The 23835-nt window shown below is 35.6% G+C and overlaps 2 protein-coding genes across 2 annotated transcripts; one reads left to right on the forward strand and one right to left on the reverse strand.

The window, feature by feature from the left end:
* Positions 1–765: 765 nt before the first annotated feature.
* Positions 766–3954, reverse strand: LOC110890018 (GDSL esterase/lipase LTL1). Its single transcript, XM_022137587.2, has 5 exons — positions 3580–3954; positions 3366–3493; positions 2469–2711; positions 1300–1552; positions 766–1221 (listed from the first exon to the last, which is right to left on the reverse strand). The coding sequence occupies exons 1-5, from the start codon at positions 3827–3829 to the stop codon at positions 983–985; spliced, it is 1113 nt and encodes a 370-aa protein (XP_021993279.1). The 5' UTR covers positions 3830–3954; the 3' UTR covers positions 766–982.
* A 9070-nt stretch (positions 3955–13024) lies between these two features.
* On the forward strand, positions 13025–15412 carry LOC110888066. The gene is made up of 2 exons (XM_035974252.1): positions 13025–14532; positions 15373–15412. The coding sequence occupies exons 1-2, from the start codon at positions 13025–13027 to the stop codon at positions 15410–15412; spliced, it is 1548 nt and encodes a 515-aa protein (XP_035830145.1).
* The last annotated feature ends 8423 nt before the right edge of the window (positions 15413–23835 follow it).

A 23835-nucleotide genomic window follows, 5' to 3' on the forward strand; every position in this document is an offset into this window, starting at 1 on the left:
AGAACATAATCAGGTTTCTCACGTTTTACACATGGCAAGATCACATAATCAAGAACTAGCATGAGAGTAAATCTACTAACCAAGAGAGGACTCGGCTGAAGAAGGTGATTTCTCGCTGATGAGGGGGGAATGGGGGTCTGCTGTTGTCGTGCGCAAGATATGGAGGAGATCAAGTAGAGTTTGTTTAATATAATACGTATACATAGATGATAGATAGGGCGGTTCACTATTTGGCCTAGCTAACAGGCTTAAGCCCACGTAAATGGGCTGCTGAATACACATGATCAGGTTTCGGCCCAATTGTAAACAAACTAATACTCGGCCCAAGCATGTGTGTTTGTTATACATGAATGTGGTGTAATTAGTTCAAGTACATGTAGCCCAAGTACATTCGGCCCATATACAAAGCAAACAAGTTTTATACTTAACACCAAAACGTTCGATCACAAGAACAAGGAATGGATACGAGAGATTTGGATCACATGGTTTTAAACGACACTGACCTCGAAAGTTCGGGTTGTCACATCATCCCCAACTTGAAAGAAATTTCGTCCCGAAATTTAGCAAACAGTCACTGAGGAAGCTAGTTTTGTTAAGCGTTTTCGCGGGGTGTCACAGTTCGCCTCCGAAAAACGAAACCTTTAGACTAAACTGGAAAAATGGCCCAAACCTTTAGACTAAATGGCATTTAACTCGATATTTCATTTTAACCATTATATTTGAGCATACAATGAAGAAACACACACTGACAAGGAAAACAGTATGTATTAGAATATATGTGACAGTTTGATTATTATTTGGTTGTCCTCAGGATACAAACATTTAATGGTGCTACAATGTGTCATAAAATTATTGAAGTTACAATCTATAATCTCCAAACAAATTGCATAGAAAACTACCACTTGAAATCACTGTGAAAAGCAATAACAAATACAAATAATATATCATTTCAAAATAGATGCAAGGTGCAGAAATTTGACAATCACACATTAGCAGCAGCATCCAAGGCCATGATGGTGCTAAGATTCATCGGCGACATGTATTCGGTTGAGCCCGATAAAATTTGTTGCACAATGATCCTGTTTGCTCTCTCCGATGGATGGAAAGCATCCCAAAACGCATAGATGTCTCTATTGGGACACACGTTTGACAACGCTGTGCATAGCCCGATTCCATTATATGGTCCTTGTCCACAACACGCGATCTTTGATGTAACAAATCCTGCACAACATAAACCAACCAACATTTAACATCTATCTCAATACGACATGATTTTAGCCAAGATTGAACCAAACATACCATATCTTCCAGGGTTGTTTATGAAATCGATGTTTGTTTGTCGAATATTGGCACCGATAAACACAGTGCTACCGATCTCACTATTTAGACTGTTAATCATATCTTGGAGTTGTGGGTTGAACAAACTTGCTGCTCTTTGCAATTCGGGTGCACAGTTACCGTCTCGGCTACGTTGGGCTAGTTCAGCTGGCACGCATCCCAATGGTCCCGTTCCGGTGACCAAAACCCTTGTTAATCCCAATTCATAAAGCCTCTGATTTCATCAATAACAAGTTTAGTTAACAAAATTCTGATATACATGGGCCGCTCTGGAGGTGGGCGGGGAGGACCACCGGCCAGGGCCCGATATTTCGAGTGGCACGTTATTTTATGAAAAAACCCGATATGTACATGTAAAATATTTTTTTAATAGAGTATACCCATACAAACACCAACATAGGCCCACTTACAAAACTATTCTTATGGTTTAAATTAGTTATTAGCTCATTGGCATTAGGTTTAGACCTTTAGTGAGCCCAATACCCAATTTCGTTAAGGCCCAAGGACACGTTTTTTCGAGCTCAACCAGAGTACACGAATTCTCAGGGCCGGCCCTGCTGATATATGTAGCCAAAAATGGTTTTTTTACCGAATGTACCCCCTAACACACTAGTCATTCCATTTGGTATATCAGCGTATAGTCTCAATATACTGGCATATATACACCTTGTATACGGACATATAGCGCTGATATAGGGGGGGGGGGGTAGTCCTCAAATATTCAATCAATCAACTCAAGGGTTGATTAGTAAATCAGGAATATGCATAGTCTATCCCTATCTTAATCAAACTGGCCTGTATAAAATGTGTCTCTTAAACAATTCATTTAATTTTAGAAAATAAAAAAAAAAGAACATTAATATTGACAGTATTGCAGCACATGGAGAGTTGCATGCTATGCTATCTTCTTTAGTAATGAAGCATGATATGGACATACACAACTACCCTTACCTTCCCTTAATATCTACACCATGCAAATTATAATCTAAAATACTCAAATATAAATGGGACCATAATATTTATTATTTATAATAAAATATTTATCAGCATGCATCATTTTTTTTGAACGGCTAACGAATCCTCCAAAATATTTATCAGCATGCATCATAGGCATCATAGTGTTTACGTACCGCTAAAACTTTGCGGTATTCGGAGATGACGTAGACAACATAATCTGGAAGAGCAAACTGTCTAGATCTTGCTGAGAATGGGACTAGATAGTAGTTGTTTACAAAATCATTGCCTCCCAATGTGATAAGACACAAAGCTTGATTCACAAGCCTTTGAGTCTCCTCAGGGCCAATTATGTCACTCACCCTTTGTTGATACTGTTCAAAGTATTGCATTTGCTGTGTGATCCTTATTATGTTAGCCTGCACAATTTTACAAATTGTATTTTCACTTTCCCAACACTACTACTATTATATTATATATATTGATTTCGAGGGACGATGCATAGTAACTCTATTTTTATAATAATATATAGTTTTTTTATTATTTTATTATTTAACATATTATAATATAATATTATATATTGATTTCGAGGGACGATGAATAGTAACTTTATTTTTATAATAATATATAGTTTTTTGTTATTTTACTATTATATATTATAATAGTTTATTATTATATTTACTTTTAATAACATTTTTTTTTAAGTATCTATTTCCTTTACCTTTTTTTTTTATTTTTTTAACATATATTAATTTATCGATTAATTTGATACTTCTTTAATAAGTTACGTTTATAATTTTTTTCTAAAAACTTAAGTACGTAGTCGTGCTTGATTTCTTTCCCTGACGTTCCGTTATAGGTTTTGTTAAAACGAGGTTATACTCAAAATAAAGTATTTATTTGGTATCATAAAACGGTACAATGATAAACTAAATCATTTTAATGGTTTGACTTTCTAAACAACATGCTTTATTTTCAAATCACGTTTGTTTTACATTATCATTTCCTCGGTTTCGTCACAACGCGCGATATAAAAAACCTAGTTACTTTAAGGAAGGAAAACAACAACTTACAAACTGAACTCCTGTGTCATTAAGTACCCCAACACCAGCAGAAGCAAAATTGGCACCAACAAGTAACCTTTCACCTGTAAGATATGGACTCAAGTATGGCAAAGTGGCTTCTTCACCAATGGCTTGACCTGATGAACAAACAAACAATAAAAGTAATTTATCCATCCATAAAAGCAAGCAACATGCATCAAAGAAGTAAAACTAATTACTCAACTGATAAGGTCAGGAATATTAAATCCATTGGAGAACCGGCCTGTAGCACGATGAGTGGGATAATCAATCCCATAAGGAGGTGCATCGGCTCGTGCAGAGGTTGCCAAGAAGTTGTTGTTGCCATTATCGACTAACGAGTCACCAAACACAAAGAAAGCTCTAGCCTCAGCTTCAAGTACAACAAAACTACTTAAAACTGCAATTATTGTCAAACACAATAATATGGCTAGTGATGATTTTGGGCTAGCCATTATGGTATAACTATAAGTAGCTATGTAAAAACACACACAGAGAAAGCTAGGTGTGTTTTGTGAAAAACAAGCAAGGGGATTGAGGTCTATATATATGCAATTCTGGAAGACAAAACTGTGGTCAGTACTTTAAGCCAATCCCAACTGCACAAGGTTGTAGTAGTAAACTAGTAACTCTGGTGTATTTAATTGGACAGTTATTTGCCAGCCATTAATTATTATTACACAAATAAAAGTAACGGTTTAGTCAGCCCCTACTTGTGTCATTCCTAGATTCTTGATTATATTACCACTATGTTTTTACTCAACAAAAGCCATGAACAACACAAAAACTCTTTATCACCTCTCTTGATTTGATATTTTAAACTGAAGTTATGCTTAGTTAAAGTTGTGGGTCGAATTTATAATAGTCTAAACTATAAGTTTGTGTATGTAGAAAATTTTGCCACATCATCTTCTTATTCACTATCTTTCATCTTTCTTTCTCTTTCTTTATTTATTTAAGACCTCAGTGCTTAGAAACTTTATTCTCTCTCTACAAATACAATGCATGCACTTAGCCAAGAACATTTTTACCCACTCTCTACTCACTCTCTCCTCCAACTCATCATCCATGTCACAAATGCACCTCAAACTCATCATCCATGTCACAAATGCACCTCAGATGCATTGCATTGGGTTTGGTCTGAGTGGTTTATGTTTCTTGTTTTCCAAAATGTTGATTTCGTATTAATAGATGGTTAGTGTTATTGTGATGGTGTGCTTTGGTTTATAATAGAAAGAGTTGAGCGAGTTCATCAAGTCTCTTGTTTTGGTATTTCTGATCCGGGCCTTTGTGATCGACGGATTGTTTCTTAATAATATTCATGTTTTAATATTTGATCTTGTGAAATTTTCTTATCCAAAACTGTCGGCCCCGATTTGGACAAGATGGTGTTCCCGCAGGCCCCGCATTGACCTTCCCGAATCGATTTGGCTTCCTTCTTGTTTCTCTCCCGAATCTGACCAAATATTGGAGCTCTTCCCATTTTTCGTTGGCTCCGACCGAAAGGGGGCACCTGCGTGACGCCGAGCTCACCAATCAACGTTCCTAAATTTATATTGTGCGCCCTCAAACTAGCTTAACCGAAGATTATAGGTTTTATAGTTTACAGTTGCCTTGGATATCTCTCTAAATCGTGTATGTTCACATTCAATTTTAGGTATTTGGAGGTACTCTCAAAATCTTAAATCGGATAAATTAAAGAGAAAACAAGAACAATTATATTTTCTGTTCTAGTAAACGTGTACCTAAAAGTGACCAAGGACTTGCCTTTTATAGTTGGGGAACAGTCACAACGTATAGTTGAAACAAAACAACTCTTTGTGAAATAGTATGTTAGTAAGAACCCTTTCAACAATAACTCAGTTACTTGTGATGATTGGCTTGTTGCTATTGTTACTTATACACCCTTGCTACTCATAGTAGTTGTCAATAGTCCCGGTTGTTGTTGATCATGGCTGCCACTCATTGATAAAGTTGTTGATCATATTTGGCATTGATGGACCAAGTTGCTACTCATCATATAGTTACTATTAATGATTAGTTACTACACTGTAATGTTCAGCTCCCATCCTACTATCAACTATACACATTCGTAACAACTTCCAATGGCCTTTCGACAAGGTAACTGGATTTTTTTCCAATACAGGCGCTACCCGCCGGCATAGGCTCAACCCCTTGGACCCAGTATATGGCCCTGACCTCAGCTGGTGGGGGGCGAAACACTACCCATGGATGGGGCGCTAGGGCGGATATGTGAGGGGTTAGCGGGAGTGAAGGCACAAAAGAGATGTTGGGGGTGACTGTTTTGACCTCGTTTGGTGTGCCAATTGTTTGAAGTTTTAAACAAAAAAATTACCGACATTTTCAAATTTTGTACAAATCAACAATTTTACATTAAAAAAATCAAACAAAAATCATCCAACATCCTTTCAAACTTTAAAATTCTTCAATTTTTTTTATAATTCTTCTTGCATTTTTTTTTTTACATTCTTCACTACACAACCTGTGCCCAATACATTTACCCGTACAATAACGTACCCGATTTCCGTACCCAAACACAACTGACACCCAAGAAAAGACGACACAAAATGAAACAAGCCACCACAACATCCGGTCCCGATGACATCGTATGCAAAACCACACAGTGGATGATTGATGAAAAAGTGGTGTTGGCTCGAGCATGGGTGAACGCAGTGGCGAAGCTTGACCTGAAGGACGAGGGGTCGAAAACATATATACCCAAAAATCTCTATAGAACCGGGGGTCGAAAACGTATATACCCAAAAATTTCTATACGAAAACTACATATATAACACTATTGAGCGAAAAGTTCGGGGGGTCGGGCGCCCCCTCCCGCCCCTTCTATACTTTGCCCCTGGGTGAACGTAAAGATTGGTAATATTTATTTTTACTTTATACTAATCTTTAAGGGTCTACATATTCACACACCCAATTGCCTATTTCCACACCCTTCAAGACGCCTCGTATAGACCTATACGAGGCGTATAACCTTTCTCAATTTCCAAGAGAATCTCTGATTATGTCATATTTTGTCTTATTTGCCTCGTATACGCCTCGTATAGGCCTATACTGGGCGTCTAGGCGAAAAAAGACTATTTAGCCCCTGATTTAGGCCTATACTGGGGGTAAATTTGTCTTCTCTTATATGTCTCATATAAGCCTATACTGGGCGTCTTGAAGGGTTTTTTTTTTTAACAAACATTTTATACAATATTAATCGTTTTAGCAAACTTTTATACAAAAACAAGTTTTTTTATTTTAAATAATTAATATTAGGACCCCTCGTTGGTGTTTTTTTGAGTTGAAAAAATGGATGTTTTGGTAGGGTAATTTGATTGTTTTTTGAGGGTGGTGTTTTTTTGAGTAAAAAATGGGTGTTTTGGTGGGGTAATTTGAGTTGTTTTTTTAAGAAAAGTTTCATTTTTTTATAAAAATATTTTACCGTTTTCAAGATCGGCCTTTAAAAATATTCGATCGTAGAAATATTACATTGTTTTTAACATATAGTGTAGTATAGGTCTCGTATAGGTCCCTTATAGGTCTTGTATAGGCCTATCGACGTATACGGGCGTTGTATCATATCCTATAGTATCGTATCGTATTGTATTGTGTCGTATAGTGTAGTATAAGTCTCGTATAGTTCTCGTATAGACCTATATGGGACCTATATGAGACTTATACTATACACTATACGATACAATACGATACAATACGATACTATCGTATCATATAGTGTAGTATAGGTCCCTTATAGGTCTTGTATAGGCATATCGACGTATACGGGCGTTGTATCATATCCTATAGTATCGTATCGTATTATATTGTATCGTATAGTATAAGTCTCGTATAGCTCTCGTATAGACCTATATAGGACCTATACGAGACTTATACTATACACTATACGATACCATACGATACTATCGTATCATATAGTGTAGTATAGGTCCCTTATAGGTCTTGTATAGGCCTATCGACGTATACGGGCGTTGTATCATATCCTATAGTATCGTATCGTATCGTATTGTATTGTATTGTATTGTATAGTGTAGTATAAGTCTCGTATAGCTCTCGTATAGACCTATATGGGACCTATACGAGACTTATACTATACACTATACGATACAATACGATACTATCGTATCATATAGTGTAGTATATGTCCCTTATAGGTCTTGTATAGGCCTATCGACGTATACGGGCGTTGTATCATATCCTATAGTATCGTATCGTATTGTATTGTATCGTATAGTATAGTATAAGTCTCGTATAGCTCTCGTATAGACCTATAGGGGACCTATACGAGTGTTGTATCGTATCGTATAGTGTATAGTATAAGTCTAGTATAGGTCCCCTATAGGTCTTGTATAAGCCTATAGGCCTAAACGGGACCAAAACCACAACTATAGTCCTATACGAGTGTTGTATCTTATCCAATAGTCTAGTATCGTATTGTATCGTATTGTATTGTATCGTATCATATCGTATCGTATCGTATCGTATAGTGTAGTATAAATCTCGTATAGGTCTCGTATAGGCATTGTATGGACCTATGGATGTGGTATCGTATCCTATAAGTCTCGTATAGGTCTTGCATAAGCCTATCGTGTTGTATCGTATAGTATAGTTTAGTATAAGTCTCGTATAGGTCTCGTATAGGCATCGTATAATTAATATTAGTGTTATTATAATTAATATGAGTTTCCTATAATTAATATTAGTGTTGTTGATATTAATATGAGTTTTTTATAATTAATATTAGTGTTATTATAATTAATATGAGTTATAATAATTAATAAGAGTGTTATTATAATTAATATTAGTTTTTTATAATTAATATTAGTGTTATTGATACTAAAATGAGTTTTTTATAATTAATATTAATGTTATTATAATTAATATGAGTTATTATAATTAATATTAGTGTTATTATAGTTAATATGAGTTTTTTTATAATTAATATTAGTGTTATTGGTATTTAAAAAGAGAAAACAAAAAAATAAAAATAGACGCCCAGTATAGGGCTATACTGGGCGTCTATGAGGACCAAAAGACTATTATACCCTTGAATTAGGCCTATACTGGGGGCAAAACAGGGTTATAATGGTCTTTTGAACCCCTCGTATACGCCCAGTATAGCCCTATACTGGGCGTCTATTTTTATTTTTTATTTTTTTCTTTTTTATATATTTAAAAAGAGAAAACAAAAAAAAAGTAAAAATAGACGCCTAGTATAGGGCTATACTAGGCGTATACTGGTGTCCAAAAGACCATTATAGCCCTGTTTTGCCCCCAGTATAGGCCTAAATCAGGGGTAAAATGGTCTTTTGGACCCCTCGTATACGCCCAGTATAGCCCTATACTGGGCGTCTATTTTTAATTTTTTTGTTTTCTTTTTTTAATATTTAAAAAGAGAAAACAAAAAAAAATAAAACTAGACGCCTAGTATAGGGCTATACTGGGCGTATACGAGGGGTCCAAAAGACCATTTTACCCCGGTTTTGCCCCTAGTATAGGCCTAATTCAAGGGTATAATAGTCTTTTGGTCCTCATAGACGCCCAGTATAGCCCTATACTGGGCGTCTATTTTTATTTTTATTTTTTTGTTTTCTCTTTTTAAATATCAATAACACTAATATTAATTATAAAAAAACTCATATTAACTATAATAACACTAATATTAATTATAATAACTCATATTAATTATAATAACATTAATATTAATTATAAAAAACTCATTTTAGTATCAATAACACTAATATTAATTATAAAAAACTCATATTAATTATAATAACACTCTTATTAATTATAATAACTCATATTAATATCAATAACACTAATATTAATTATAAGAAACTCATATTAATTATAATAACACTAATATTAATTATACGACGCTTATACGAGACCTATACGAGACTTATACTAAACTATACGATACAATACAACACGATAGGCTTATACAAGACCTATACGAGACTTATAGGATACGATACCACATCCATAGGCCCATACAATGCCTATACGAGACCTATACGAGATTTATACTACACTATACGATACGATATGATACAATATAATACAATACGATACTAGACTATTGGATAAGATACAACACTCGTATAGGACTATAGGTATGGTTTTGGTCCCGTTTAGGCCTATAGGCTTATACAAGACCTATAGGGGACCTATACTAGACTTATACTATACACTATACGATACGATACAACACTCGTATAGGTCTCGTATAGGTCTATACGAGAGCTATACGAGACTTATACTATACTATACGATACAATACAATACGATACGATACTATAGGATATGATACAACGCCCGTATACGTCGATAGGCCTATACAAGACCTATAAGGGACCTATACGAGACCTATACTACACTATATGTTAAAAACAATATAATATTTCTACGATCGAATATTTTTAAAGGCCGATCTTGAAAACGGTAAAATATTTTTATAAAAAAATAAAACTTTTCTTAAAAAACAACTCAAATTACCCCACCAAAACACCCATTTTTTACTCAAAAAACATCACCCTCAAAAAACAATCAAATTACCCTACCAAAACATCCATTTTTCAACTAAAAAAAACCAACGAGGGGTCCTAATATTAATTATTTAAAATAAAAAAACTTGTTTTTGTATAAAAGTTTGCTAAAACGATTAATATTGTATAAAATGTTTGTTAAAAAAAAAAAACCTTTAAAGACGCCCAGTATAGGTCTATACGAGGCATATAAGAGGCAAATGGTCATATATGAGGCCTATACGAAGGGTCCTATACGCCCAGTATAGGCCTATACGAGGCGTATTGAGGCAGTCAAACCAGAAGTGACATGAGTCAGACACTGATTTTGATGTAACCCTATACGCCTCGTATAGGCCTATAGGGTTATTAGTGCAATTACGCCCAGTATAGCCCTATACCGGGCGTCTATTTTTAAATTTTTTGTTTTCTTTTTTTAATATTTAAAAAGAGAAAACAAAAAAAAATAAAACTAGACGCCTAGTATAGGGCTATACTGGGCGTATACGAGGGGTCCAAAAGACCATTTTACCCCTGTTTTGCCCCTAGTATAGGCCTAATTCAAGGGTATAATAGTCTTTTGGTCCTCATAGACGCCCAGTATAGCCCTATACTGGGCGTCTATTTTTTTTTTCTCTTTTTAAATACTAATAACACTAATATTAATTATAAAAAAACTCATATTAACTATAATAACACTAATATTAATTATAATAACTCATATTAATTATAATAACATTAATATTAATTATAAAAAACTCATTTTAGTATCAATAACACTAATATTAATTATAAAAAACTCATATTAATTATAATAACACTCTTATTAATTATAATAACTCATATTAATATCAATAACACTAATATTAATTATAAGAAACTCATATTAATTATAATAACACTAATATTAATTAAACGATGCTTATACGAGACCTATACGAGACTTATACTAAACTATACGATACAATACAACACGATAGGCTTATACAAGACCTATACGAGACTTATAGGATACGATACCACATCCATAGGCCCATATAATGCCTATACGAGACCTATACGAGATTTATACTACACTATACGATACGATACGATATGATACGATATAATACAATACGATACTAGACTATTGGATAAGATACAACACTCGTATAGGACTATAGGTATGGTTTTGGTCCCGTTTAGGCCTATAGGCTTATACAAGACCTATAGGGGACCTATACTAGACTTATACTATACACTATACACTATACGATACGATACAACACTCGTATAGGTCTCGTATAGGTCTATACGAGAGCTATACGAGACTTATACTATACGATACAATACAATACGATACGATACTATAGGATATGATACAACGCCCGTATACGTCGATAGGCCTATACAAGACCTATAAGGGACCTATACGAGACCTATACTACACTATATGTTAAAAACAATATAATATTTCTACGATCGAATATTTTTAAAGGCCGATCTTGAAAACGGTAAAATATTTTTATAAAAAAATAAAACTTTTCTTAAAAAACAACTCAAATTACCCCACCAAAACACCCATTTTTTTACTCAAAAAACATCACCCTCAAAAAACAATCAAATTACCCTACCAAAACATCCATTTTTCAACTAAAAAAACCAACGAGGGGTCCTAATATTAATTTTTTAAAATAAAAAAACTTGTTTTTGTATAAAAGTTTGCTAAAACGATTAATATTGTATAAAATGTTTGTTAAAAAAAAAAAACCTTTAAAGACGCCCAGTATAGGTCTATACGAGGCATATAAGAGGCAAATGGTCATATATGAGGCCTATACGAAGGGTCCTATACGCCCAGTATAGGCCTATACGAGGCGTATTGAGGCAGTCAAACCAGAAGTGACATGAGTCAGACACTGATTTTGATGTAACCCTATACGCCTCGTATAGGCCTATACGAGGCCTATACGAGGCAAAGGGTGTCTAAATAGGCAGATAAGGTGTCTGGATAGTTTGAGCCATCTTTAATTTTAGTATTTTTATACTCTAATAATATTTATTTTTAATCATTACAGGAAATAATAGAAAAATTAGTATTTTTGGAAACGTGTTCGGGCAAAGTTCTATAACACCACTGGCCAGGGAGAATATCGTACCCAAGACATGATTTTGGAAAATTAGACTTAGATTCGTTGAGGGGTTGGATTGTTTGGTAACCTCTACAACAAAAGTTGGAACAACGGGGCAATCGGTTTGGATGACTGATGCGGGCCCAAGTGCGGAGGAGCGGACCATTTTGTATTTGGAGGCCTAAGATCGCGTGACAAAAGTGGCTTCACTAAAATGGCTCTTACTTGGGCTACAGGTGTCCGTTTTGGGCATGCGACCAGGCGAAACGATCGTGAGAACGAAGCCCATCTTTCTACAAACAACCGTAGGTGGTTTGGGTCATCGTTCTGGCCCAAAATCGCTTATTTCTATGAGTTATTTATATTTTTATGTTTTTTAGTGCTTTTCGTGAACTTTTATTTCGTTATAGCTTTTGGCCCAAGTGTGTTTTGAGGCCCGTTTTCAATTTACGTTGTTATTTATATGGATGTAAAGGGAGGAAGATAATCAGTTTTGAAGTTTATGAAAAGTCATTTTTCTCTCCCAATTCACTTGTGAGTGTTTTGAGTGTGAAACCCCAATTTTCGGTATTCTACAAGAATCAACGAATTTTGGAAGAATCGTTCCTGGTATTCTGTGTGAATCAACAGGTCTGATTTGGTATCCCATTTCCTAGTCTACATTAGTTGGTATCAGAGCCGAATTCCCGGCTCAAAATGCATGCGAGGAGAAACAACACCAGGCCTCTTGATGAAGTGTATGAACGGGAATTAGAGCAGCGACTTATGGCAAGAATGGATCAACGTTTGGATCAAGTGGTCAATCAATTGACTGATCGGATGGCTGACTCGATCAATCATAGGAGGCAAGGACCCAATGATGGGTGTGGTACTGATCTTACTAACCCATTTGGTGATGGTTCGGATTCCGATGACGAACAGGAAGGGGGGACCAAGGAGAGAACATGGAGATGGTAATCGTCGTTGGGAGTCGGGGATGCGAACTAGCATTCCAGAGTTTAATGGTGACACTTTGAATCCAGAGAATTTCATTGATTGGCTTGTTGTGGTTGAAGAGGTGTTCGAGTTCAAAGAGGTTCCCGAAGACAAAAGGGTTCCTTTGATCACTACCAGGTTACGTGGTAGGGCATCTGCTTGGTGGCAGCAACTGAAACTGTCTCGTGAAAGGATGGGAAAGTCAAAGGTCACAACCTGGAGGAAGATGAAGAAGTGCATGAGGGCAAACTTTATTCCTCATAATTATCAGTGTTTAATGTACCAGCGGTTAGAGAATTTAAAGCAGGGATCCAAAAGTGTTGAAGATTACACAACAGAGTTCTATCAATTGGTGGCTCGAAATGATATTCAAGAGACTGAAGATCAACTTGTCTCTCGTTACATTGGTGGTCTAAGGCTTTCGATTATGGAGTCTGTGAATTTGTTTGATCCGTTGACTATTTCTGATGCACATCAGCGTGCCATGGTTTTTGAAAAGCAAAACCGACGTAGTGGTGGTTCAGCCTCATCTGCCTTGACAAGAGGTAGTTCGGGTTCGGGCAATGTGGCGTCTCGTTTTGTGCCCAACCAAGCAAAACCGGGTGGTGGCACTTCTAGATCTGGATCTAAAGGGGCCGGTACTAGTAACATGAAATGTTTTAATTTTGGAGAGACGGGTCATTGCCAGGCAGAGTGTAAGAGGGCTCGGAAGAGACACTTGTATAACGAACCTGATGGATGGGAAGATGATGATGAAGTTGGTGAGACTTATGAAGACAGCCCGCTTTATGATGAGGAGCCTGAGTATGGAGAAGAGGAGGTGGCTGGAATTGTGGGGTTGAGTCTGGTGGTTAGGCGCTCATGCTATACACCGAAGGCCAGTGATGATGATTGGCTTAAGCATAACATCTTCCATTCGACATGTACTGTGTTGGGAAAGGTTTGTACCTTTGTTATTGACTCAGGGAGTTGTGACAATCTTGTTTCTGAGGAGGCTGTCAGAAAGCTAGGTTTAAAGGTGGAGAACCATCGTAAACCTTATAAGCTCCAGTGGCTCAAGATGGGAGGCGAGGTACAAGTCAGTAAGCGTACCCTTGTTTCTTTTTATGTTGGTAAAACTTATAAGGATGATGTGTGGTGTGATGTGGTACCTATGGATGCTTGTCATTTATTGTTGGGGAGGCCTTGGGAATATGATCGATGCGTAGAGCATAACGGGCGTTCTAATACCTACAGTTTTATGTTTGATAATGTGAAGATAACTTTGTTGCCTAATAAACCTAAGGAAGTAGCTGCCAAGCCTACTGGTACCATGTTGACTCTTTCTCAGTTTGAGAACGAATTGGAGGTGGGAGATGATGTTTTTGTGTTGTTTGGTAAGGAAGTGGTTGACGGGGTTAACATTCCTGATGCTATGGTTCCTTTGCTTGAAGAATTTTCTGATGTTTTCCCTGATGAATTGCCTGATGGATTGCCACCTTTGCGTGAAATCCAACATTGTTGGACCCAGTATGGCCTTAACAACTTCTTTTTACGTAATATGGCAAATGATTGCAATATATGTGAAAAAGATGTGCGGAAATGGAAATCAGACTTTCAAGAAACAAGACCTACAGAATTATCAAGTTTATATCACTTTGAAACAAATTAGTTTAACAAGGTGATTGTAAGATTATTATCTAATACAAATGAATCTTGATTTCTGTGGGTGAGAAGAGCAGTTGGAGTTTGAGTGTTTGTATGTGAATGCTAAGCTTCAAACTCAAGTATCTTCTGCCTCTCGAGCCTTCTATTTATAGACGGCTGTGGACATGAATAAACAATTGTTTATTCATGCAATAAGTCCTGCGTAAAGTAGCAATTTGACATATTCATTGAATCCATCGTTCAAGTTGCATTTGTAATCATGAAAACCAATAATGTCATGCTTCGGTCATGGGTGTCAGGATAGAGTTGTGATTTTAGACAAGTGGGTCTTTCATCAGAATTTCTGATAAGCCACTTCATCAGAAATTCTGGTGAACAAATCATCAGAAAGTTTGATGATCAGAATTTGTCAGAAACTGATGATATTTCATCAGAAATATCATTAGATCCATCAGAAACGACATTCTCTGATAATCCAAATCAACTCTTTATCAACTTGAGATTCTTGGTAGTAGATACTTTCCTTTTCAGTTGTCCCAACTGTTTTTCTTCATCTTGCTGTGTTCTTCAGGATTGTTATCTTCTTCAGAGATCCAGTTGATTGAGATTTTCTTCAATACTTACAAATAAAGTTTCCTAACAGTTTCCCCCTAAGTATTGTAAGAAAATGAACTATCTCATGAATATAAAATTTCCAAACAGTGGAAACTTAATACTTGCAAAATTTAAACCCGTTGCTTAAAGTTTTTGAAAAACAAATTACATAAAAGATGAAAATAAACATTTTTTTTAATTCAGCTTCACTCTCTTATGCATATCTTCTTTCTTTATCTTCTTTTTGTAGGAGATGTATTCGTTGCAGCTGTCATACATGTCTTTGTACCATTCTCTTGCTTGAATCCATTCTTCAATCATTTGCTCAATTTCTTTCCTGCTTCCTTCCAAGTTCTTTTCTATCTTCTGAAGATGTTCCTGTCTTCTGTTCATGGTTTTTAAGATATACCTCAGGGTTTGATTTGAGTTCTTACAGATGTCAACACTTCTGAACAGAGCTTTGTTAATGTCTTGATCTCTGAAGATTACACCATATTCTTGTTCTCCAACTTTGCTTGTCTGCATAATGATGTCTCCAGATCTTGCATCATCCAATATTTCTGAGGGAACTTTTGTCTTAGGTGATCTAAAGTACACCTTTTTGTTGTGCACATGCTCATAATTGATGCATAGATCAAAGTCTGAAAAAGCTATTCTTTCAAATAGCAATATTCCAACCTTTGATATGCCACTCAATGCCCTTTTGACCTCTTGGTTATTTTTCTTTTCCTTTTCATAGTTATCCTTCATGAACAGAATGTCCAAAGGATGCAACTGGTCAGCTAGTTCTTCATCAGTCACCTTCTGTTCATCCCCCTTTTCTCTTTGAAGTGTGTATATGTTTTGTACAAACGTTCCTCCTATATCATCAGTTGCAACTTTCACTTCTTCTACCTTTAAAATTTTCTTCACCGGATTCTCATTGTGCTTGTGAATGCTGTATGGCCCTCTTTTCATTCTTTCTTCTCTTAAGCCCAGTCTGGTAGGAGATAGTGATCTTGGTATTTCATCTTCTTTTGTCAAGCAGTAGCTTACCAGATTGTATTCAGGAAATATCATTATATCTCTGGCAATTTCTTTGACCATGACAGACTTAGATTCTGAGATTTTTCTCTTAACAATCTTTGACTTTGCCTCTGACTCACCTTCTTGTTCCCATTCCTTCATTGTTTGTATATTCATATATTTGCTTATTGCTGAGTCATCAGATATTGTTGGATTTGGAACAACAGCCAGCATCTTCAAGTTTGTAATGACTTGAAGTTTTGCAGCTGCTAATCTTTTCAACATTTCTTCTTTTGGAGTATTTGGAGGTGGTCCCATCACTGTGGTATCAGCTTTGATGATTGGTGTGGTTGATGATTGTTGAGGAGTTGACTTTAGAGCCTTCTGATGTGAGCTTGAATAAGGAATTTGCTTCATGAGTTTTTGAGGATCCACTTTGGCTAAACTTGCAACATTGAATTGCATTCTCTCCATTAGTTGTTGTGTTTCTCTCACCAGTTTTGAGTTGTTGGCCATGTTCTTCTGAGCTTGGTTGAATTCATCTTGAGCTTTCTTCTAATTTTCAGCCCATTCTTTTGACAGCTTCTCAAGGGCATCTGTGATACTGTTATTACTTGCCCTTAGAATGGCAATTTCTTCTTCCAAAACTTTATTTCTACTGCTTGACTGTCTTGACTCCATCACATTCACAACTTGTGTTTTGATCTTTTCTATTTCTGTGAGAATCATTTGAATTTTTGATGCATAGATGTTGAGTTCTGGTGCTTTTTCTTTCATCTTCTGAAGGACTTTAGTGCTTCAGTGTTATCATCAGTCTGTTTCTTTATTGCTTCCACTGATTCTGATAATATCTTCATTTCAGCCCTTTGACCTTGTATTTCTGACAGCAACATATCAAGTTTTTCTTCCACTGGATTTCTTTTGCAGATTTTGTAAACTTTTTCCAACATTGTTTCCAGATTTTCTTGATTCATGGGTTTTTCAGGGATATTTGGAACAACAGATGTTCCTGCTAACATACCAGCTGCAAATACATTTGCTGCTGTTTTGGAAATGATAGGATCACTTTTTGCTTTACCAGAATTTGGTGCAGCTTTAAGTTTACCAGTATCATCTCCACCAGTGGTGAGTGACATACTCTCATCCTGGATTTCCTTATGTCCTTGAATCACATCAAGATATGATTCTCCATAAGTTTTTAAGGTAAATATATTACCTTTTTCCAGATTTCCTTGATCAGTTTCCTGATCTCTATCTGTTGAGACCTCATACTCCTCCTCATTTTCTGATTCAGAGTTGAGATTAAAAGCACTAGTAACCTCTTTATCAATTTCAGTTTCTTTATGTTCTAAGTTGTAAGAAACATTTACTGAACTTTTTGAGTTAGTTTGTTTTGAGTAAGTATCAACTAAAACAGTTCTTGAGAAAGATGTACCAACGATATGAGATTCCTCATGATGTATTACTTCCGTTGTTTCAATTTCAGTGCCACCAAATTGAACTTCTTCATGAATTCTTCCAGCAATTTGTGATTCTGCATGATGTTCTTGTGCTGTCTCTTGTAGTATATCAAAATCTGGATGAATTCTTCCTTCATGAATTTGATCATTTTCAGCATCATTTGATGTGTTGGTAATCATCAGGATTCTCTCTCCTCCTGCTTCTTTTGATGATTTTGACTTTTGTTCTTCATCTCCTTCCAGTGATGAAGAGCATTTGAAAACTTCTCTGCTGACTCTTTCTGTTGTGGAGTCTGATTTGGTTAGAAGAGTCTCATGTTGTATTCTGAACTGTGAATCTTGTGAAATGAAACATAGCATGCTTTCTGGTAATATAGGAATATCTTTGTCAGATTCCCATCCATAATTAGAACTCCAGGCCTTCATTGTGTTTGATCTCCATGGATTTTCCAGAATTGGAATTTCCATTTCTCTTGCAGCAAATGTTTCAGAAATAAAAATAGAAATTAATCTTGGATATGGCAAATGTGAGATTATTTTTCCATTTTTGGTGATGATTGACCTTTTGATTAGGTTAAAAATTTCTAATCCATAATCAATTCTGAACCCAGTTATGAGTCCATACATGATTGTTAGAATAGCTTGATTAATCTGATCAGTTCCTCCAATTTTTGAAGTGAGACATTTGTTTAATACTTCCATCATCACTTGCCATATTGCTGGTAGTTCATTTCTTCTGATTGAACCAATTTTGTTGATCTTCTTGTTCTTGTAACCAAGCTTAACAATAAAGCTTAATAGCTCTTTCCTGCTTGGTGCTTCAACATAGTTATCAAGAATGGGTAGTTAAAGCCATTCTCTTACCCTTGCAGGAGTTAATGTTACGGAAACATTTTCCCACACATGGGCAGAGAGTTGGTTTTCTTCGACTTCATCAAAGGTGTGAACAAATTGTTGTAGCAGTTTTTCTGGTACTTCTTTCTCTTTTGTTAGAGCTCCTGTAATTGGACAGTTCATGAGATATTCTATCAGAAGTTGACATCTCACATCATATTCTGAATGCTCTGTATTCATTAGCAAATTGTTTTCCTTCATTGGCAGAAATTCATCGTCGTCAATGAAAGGTACATCATGTTGAACAATTGGGATGTTGAGGTTTACTTCAGCCATTTTTTTTGAAGTTTGTGAATTAGGGTTTGAAATTTAGGGATTTTTGAGTGAGGAACAAAGTTTTGCTTTGGTTTGGAACTTGTGAGGTAGATATGATCCTTTTGAATTTTCCGCTAAGGGCTATATAGTGAAGATTTTTAGCAGAGTGTTGTGGGTTTATGGAGTTGAGAGTATATGGATCGTGTCATGTAGTGGCGGTTAAAGGATCATTAATTATCTTTTATACCGTTTGATCATGGGATGTCGTTTTTGATTCATGATATAACCGTTAGATCGTGGGTATCAAGACTTTAATGATGATTAATCGTGTAATCGTTGTTGTGCCCTTTCAACTTGTTCTTTTTGTAGTTTCACTGAAGTGCTTCATCTGAATTTAGATTTGAAAATCATTATCGGTTGTATGACACCTTTCCTTCTTTGTGGACCCTACTCTTTTGACGAGGTCCAATTAGCTTTCTTCATCTTCATTTTTTTAAGTCAAAATTCCATTTCTTTGATCGTCTTCCTCCCTTTCGATCAAATAAAGTCAACAGAAGTCAACAGAATTTGATGTGTTTTTTCCCCCTAAATTTGTCACCTTTTTTTAAATTGATTGTTCCTGTTTGAAAAAAAAATATTTCTGATGTTTTGTAACAAATTTTTCAGTTTTTCTGGTGAATTTGAATCAAATTCTGATGATTTGATGAAGTTTCTGATAAATTTTATCAGATTCTGATGATTTATTAAATCCTATCAGATTTCATTTGATTCTTACCAGATTTTCCTTGTTAGTAAAAAAAATTTACTTATGTAGCAAGATTTAAAGCAAAACATGTAGCATTTTATATAAACATATATACTACATACCATCTACACATATAAGACCTATTTATGAAGGGTTTTAATCAATATCTATTCCATCTCCATATTCAATCTCAAGAAGTACCCATTGTTTGGTTACTAAACCAAAATTTTTATTTGTTGGTCTAAGTAAAGCTATGCTTGTATTTTGTTGAAGAATCAGCTCTGCTCTTTGATAACCAGCAGGAATTCCACCAAAGTCCAGTTGACTTGTGATTATCTTCATCAGAAAGCGCGGATACATCAAAAATGGCCTGCTTGACCACATGTTGCTTGCAAAGTCTCTCATTAAATAATAAGAGAAGTTGTAAGGAACTTTCAACGTGACAGCTCGACAAATTTCTAACAACTTATTAGATGCTTCATGATGATTTATGGTCTTCCTCGAGAAGCATGCACCCAGTTGAGTGATCAGAAACTGCCATGGTTTGATGAAGCCATTTTTGTTGATTGCTCTGGGATCATTTTCAGGATTGTACCTCATGTGCTCCAAAGTTTCTTCAATCTCATCTTCTGAGAACATCAGAACATTGTTGTCATCATTGAGTTGAAGAGCTGTTCTGATGGTATTTTCAGTTATTCTGATCGTTTGATTGAGAACTTTACTTTCAACATATATCCACCCTCTATCTTGACTTTCTGGCAATTTTGCATTTTGCCAGAATGTTTGAAGGATTTCAGGGAATATTGTTATGTTGGCAGTGAGAGCATTTCCTAGGTTACTTGCCATAAGCATGTTTACCACAGCTTGACATCCATCCCAGAGAGGACCCTCAAAACTGGTTCTGAGTCTGAGGTTGTGGTATGGATGTAAAAGAAGTGGGAAACGATCAGCTTGTATAGTAAGCATTTTTTTTAAGTGAAGATCTTTATCTGTGAAGAAGGAAATGAAGAGATTTTCTGAATTTCTAGATGAAGGTGATTGTCTTTGCTTAATGTGGTAGACATATATAGTAAATTTAAGAACTGCCATAAATGTTATCTACCCACTGAATCTTGTCTACCACAATCTTGGTTATTTTATTGTTTTATCAGGTGATCTTAAAAATAACCTAGATTGAACCCTTCTTCATTAGATGATTTAGGCGGCTATTTTTCAGTTTTCTATCATGATTGCCTACTGTTGTCATTTCAGTGTATTTAATGAAGAAAGAAAAAAAAAACTCTACATCTATTAATAATTTCCAGAAAATCTTCTGTCATGTGACGTTTGCCAAAGAGAATAAAATAAACAATAAACAAAAAGTTTAAATTATGAATTTGTCAATTTTGAGTTATGAATAAAGGTGATGAAATGTATGAACTTGTTCAAATAGTCATTTCGACAATTTTGTTTTAAGAAGCTTTCTGATTTGTTACCAGAAATTCTGATAATTTGTTAGATTCTTCTGATGATGTATCAGATTTTCTTAAAAATTTATCAGATCTTCTGGTGTTTTATCAGAAAAACTACTTTTTCTTCTTATGTGTTTTTTTTATTTAAACAAGTTATAAATCACGGAGAACTTTATCATAATTCTGACCATGATTTAGCAGAGTGTACCTTAAGCCTCTATAGGCTACTTTCTTCAATGGTCAGATGTTCCTTTCATTTATTTCATTTTCAAAAATTCACCATTTTACCCAGCTTTGAGATAAAGTTGCTGAGTAAGCTCCTATCTCCAGTCATGTGCTTGGAGCTTCCTGAGTCGCAGTACCAGATCTGCTGCACATGATGGTTCTGAAATAAAATGATTTAGAGGGTTTTAGGTACCCAGGCATGCTTGGGTACACTTTCTGATGATATTCTAGTTCTATTATTTCTTCTAGATGACCTTTCATCAGAATTTCTATTGAATGCTGAGCCATTAACAGAATTTTTGTTTTTCTTTTGGAGATGGTGTTGAACAAGCTTCAGTATTTCAACACACATACATGAATCATCAGAAATTTCTGATTTTCCTTCTTGTGATGGAATGAAGGGATAGTTTTAAAAAGATGAGTGAACTGCTTCTGGAGTTTTTACAAACTCTTGACTGCATTCACTTCTTTTTGGTTCAAAATTTGGCTTGTCAAAGGAGTATTCAGAACATGTTGATTTGCAAGTTTCAGAATCAGATTCTGATAGGTATTTATCAGAAGTCTGTTGAGTAGCTTTTACAAAGACAGTAGGTTTGTAATTGTTTGTTCTTACAAAACCCAACCCTTCTCCTTTGTTCTTTAGAGTGGACTCTATGAAATTTATAAATTCTTTTGCTTCTTGAAAACCTCTTACATTAATTTCTTTATCATTGATTTTCTTGTAAAGATCTCTTCTTTCATTTTCATAGAACTCAATTTTAGCTCTTTGATCTAAACTTTGTTCTATTAGTAATTGGTTTTCAAGAATGATTTTATTCAAGGTCCTCTGCAACTCATCAGATTTTTTACCATCTGATTGATGTTTAACTTGCAAGTTTAAAAAATCTGACATGAGCTCATTTAGCTTGTGTTCAAGATCAAGATTGTCTAAACTTACCTGTTGTCCTGAAGTCTCTGGTATGTCATCAGAAAGTGCCATGAGACAGAAGTTGGCCATTTCTTCTTCTTCTTATCAAAAGAATCATCAGATAGCCACGTATCTGTTCCAGCAATTAAGCTGACTTGTTGTTGTTGCTTCTTAGTTTCCTCAAGCTTCTTTTCATAGTAAGCAACATCTTTCAACTTCTTGGTCTTACACTCAGATGCATAATGACCTTTTTGCTTGCACTTGTAACACACCACCTCAGCCTTTCCTTTATCCTTAGATCTAACATCTTCTTTAGATCTATCATACATCCTCCTCCCATCACTCCTCTAGTACCTCTGGCCTCCTCCCCTCAACATTTGCTCAAATGTTTTGGTGAGCAGTGCTATTGCATCAGCAAAGGCTGAAAAATCTGATGATGAATCAGAAGTTTCAAAGGCCTGGCTGTTTAATGGTTGTGGATCGTTGGAAGTTGTTTGTCTTTGTGAGTTAGATATAAGAGCTAAAGATCCCCCTCTTTGAATGGTTTCTTCAAATATTTCTTCCTCTCTGGGGATCAAGATGCTATATAAGTCATGAAGACTCATGTTTCCTAGTTCTAAGGTTGAGGACAAAGTCATTGTGAGACTTCTCCATTCTCTAGGCAAAGCATCAAGAAATTTTATGTTTCTTTCATCATTTGATTTAGTTATTCCAAATTTCTTTAGCTCGTTTAAAAGTTTTGTGAACCTTTGATATGTGTCATTTAACTTTTCATTAGGTAAACTTTGAAACCTTTCATAGGATGAGACGTTGTTTGTTCTCTTGTTTCTTTTCATCCTTTCTCCTCCTTCACAAAGATTTTCCAACTGATCCCATATTTCCTTGGCTGATGCACAAGCATCAACTTGTGAAAATATGTCATTAGGGACGGCCATTATTAAGAGTGATTTTGCTCTTTCATCCCCAACCACCAGATCCTTGTCTTCCGCGCTCCAGTTTATTTCACTTTTGGGAGCACGGGAGGCAGGGATTGCTGGTGTTTGGTCAGTTGCTGGAATTGCTGGTATTTCAGTCATTGGTATATGTGGACCCCTTTCAATGGATTGAAACAGAGCTCGGTCATGACCATTAAGGAAATTGACCATCCTGATTTTCCATTGGGGGTATTCCTCCCTGACCAGAGTCGGAGGTTTTAACATAGAACCAATATTGAAAGCATTATTCCAGGTTTGAAAGCTGGCCATATTTAGAAAAAAGAAGAAGAGCGATTGATCGTTTGAAAATAATTTATTCAATCTGCTCTGATACCAGTTGTTGGACCCAGTATGGCCTTAACAACTTCTTTTTACGTAATATGGCAAGTGATTTCAGTATATGTGAAAAAGATGTGCGGAAATGGAAATCAGACTTTCAAGAAACAAAACCTACAGAATTATCAAGTTTATATCACTTTGAAACAAATTAGTTTAACAAGGTGATTGTAAGATTATTATCTAATACAAATGAATCTTGATTTCTGTGGGTGAGAAGAGCAGTTGGAGTTTGAGTGTTTGTATGTGAATGCTAAGCTTCTAACTCAAGTATCTTCTGCCTCTCGAGCCTTCTATTTATAGACGGCTGTGGACATGA

This window comes from Helianthus annuus, chromosome 6 (assembly GCF_002127325.2).
Source record: "Helianthus annuus cultivar XRQ/B chromosome 6, HanXRQr2.0-SUNRISE, whole genome shotgun sequence".
Taxonomy (NCBI): domain Eukaryota; kingdom Viridiplantae; phylum Streptophyta; class Magnoliopsida; order Asterales; family Asteraceae; genus Helianthus; species Helianthus annuus.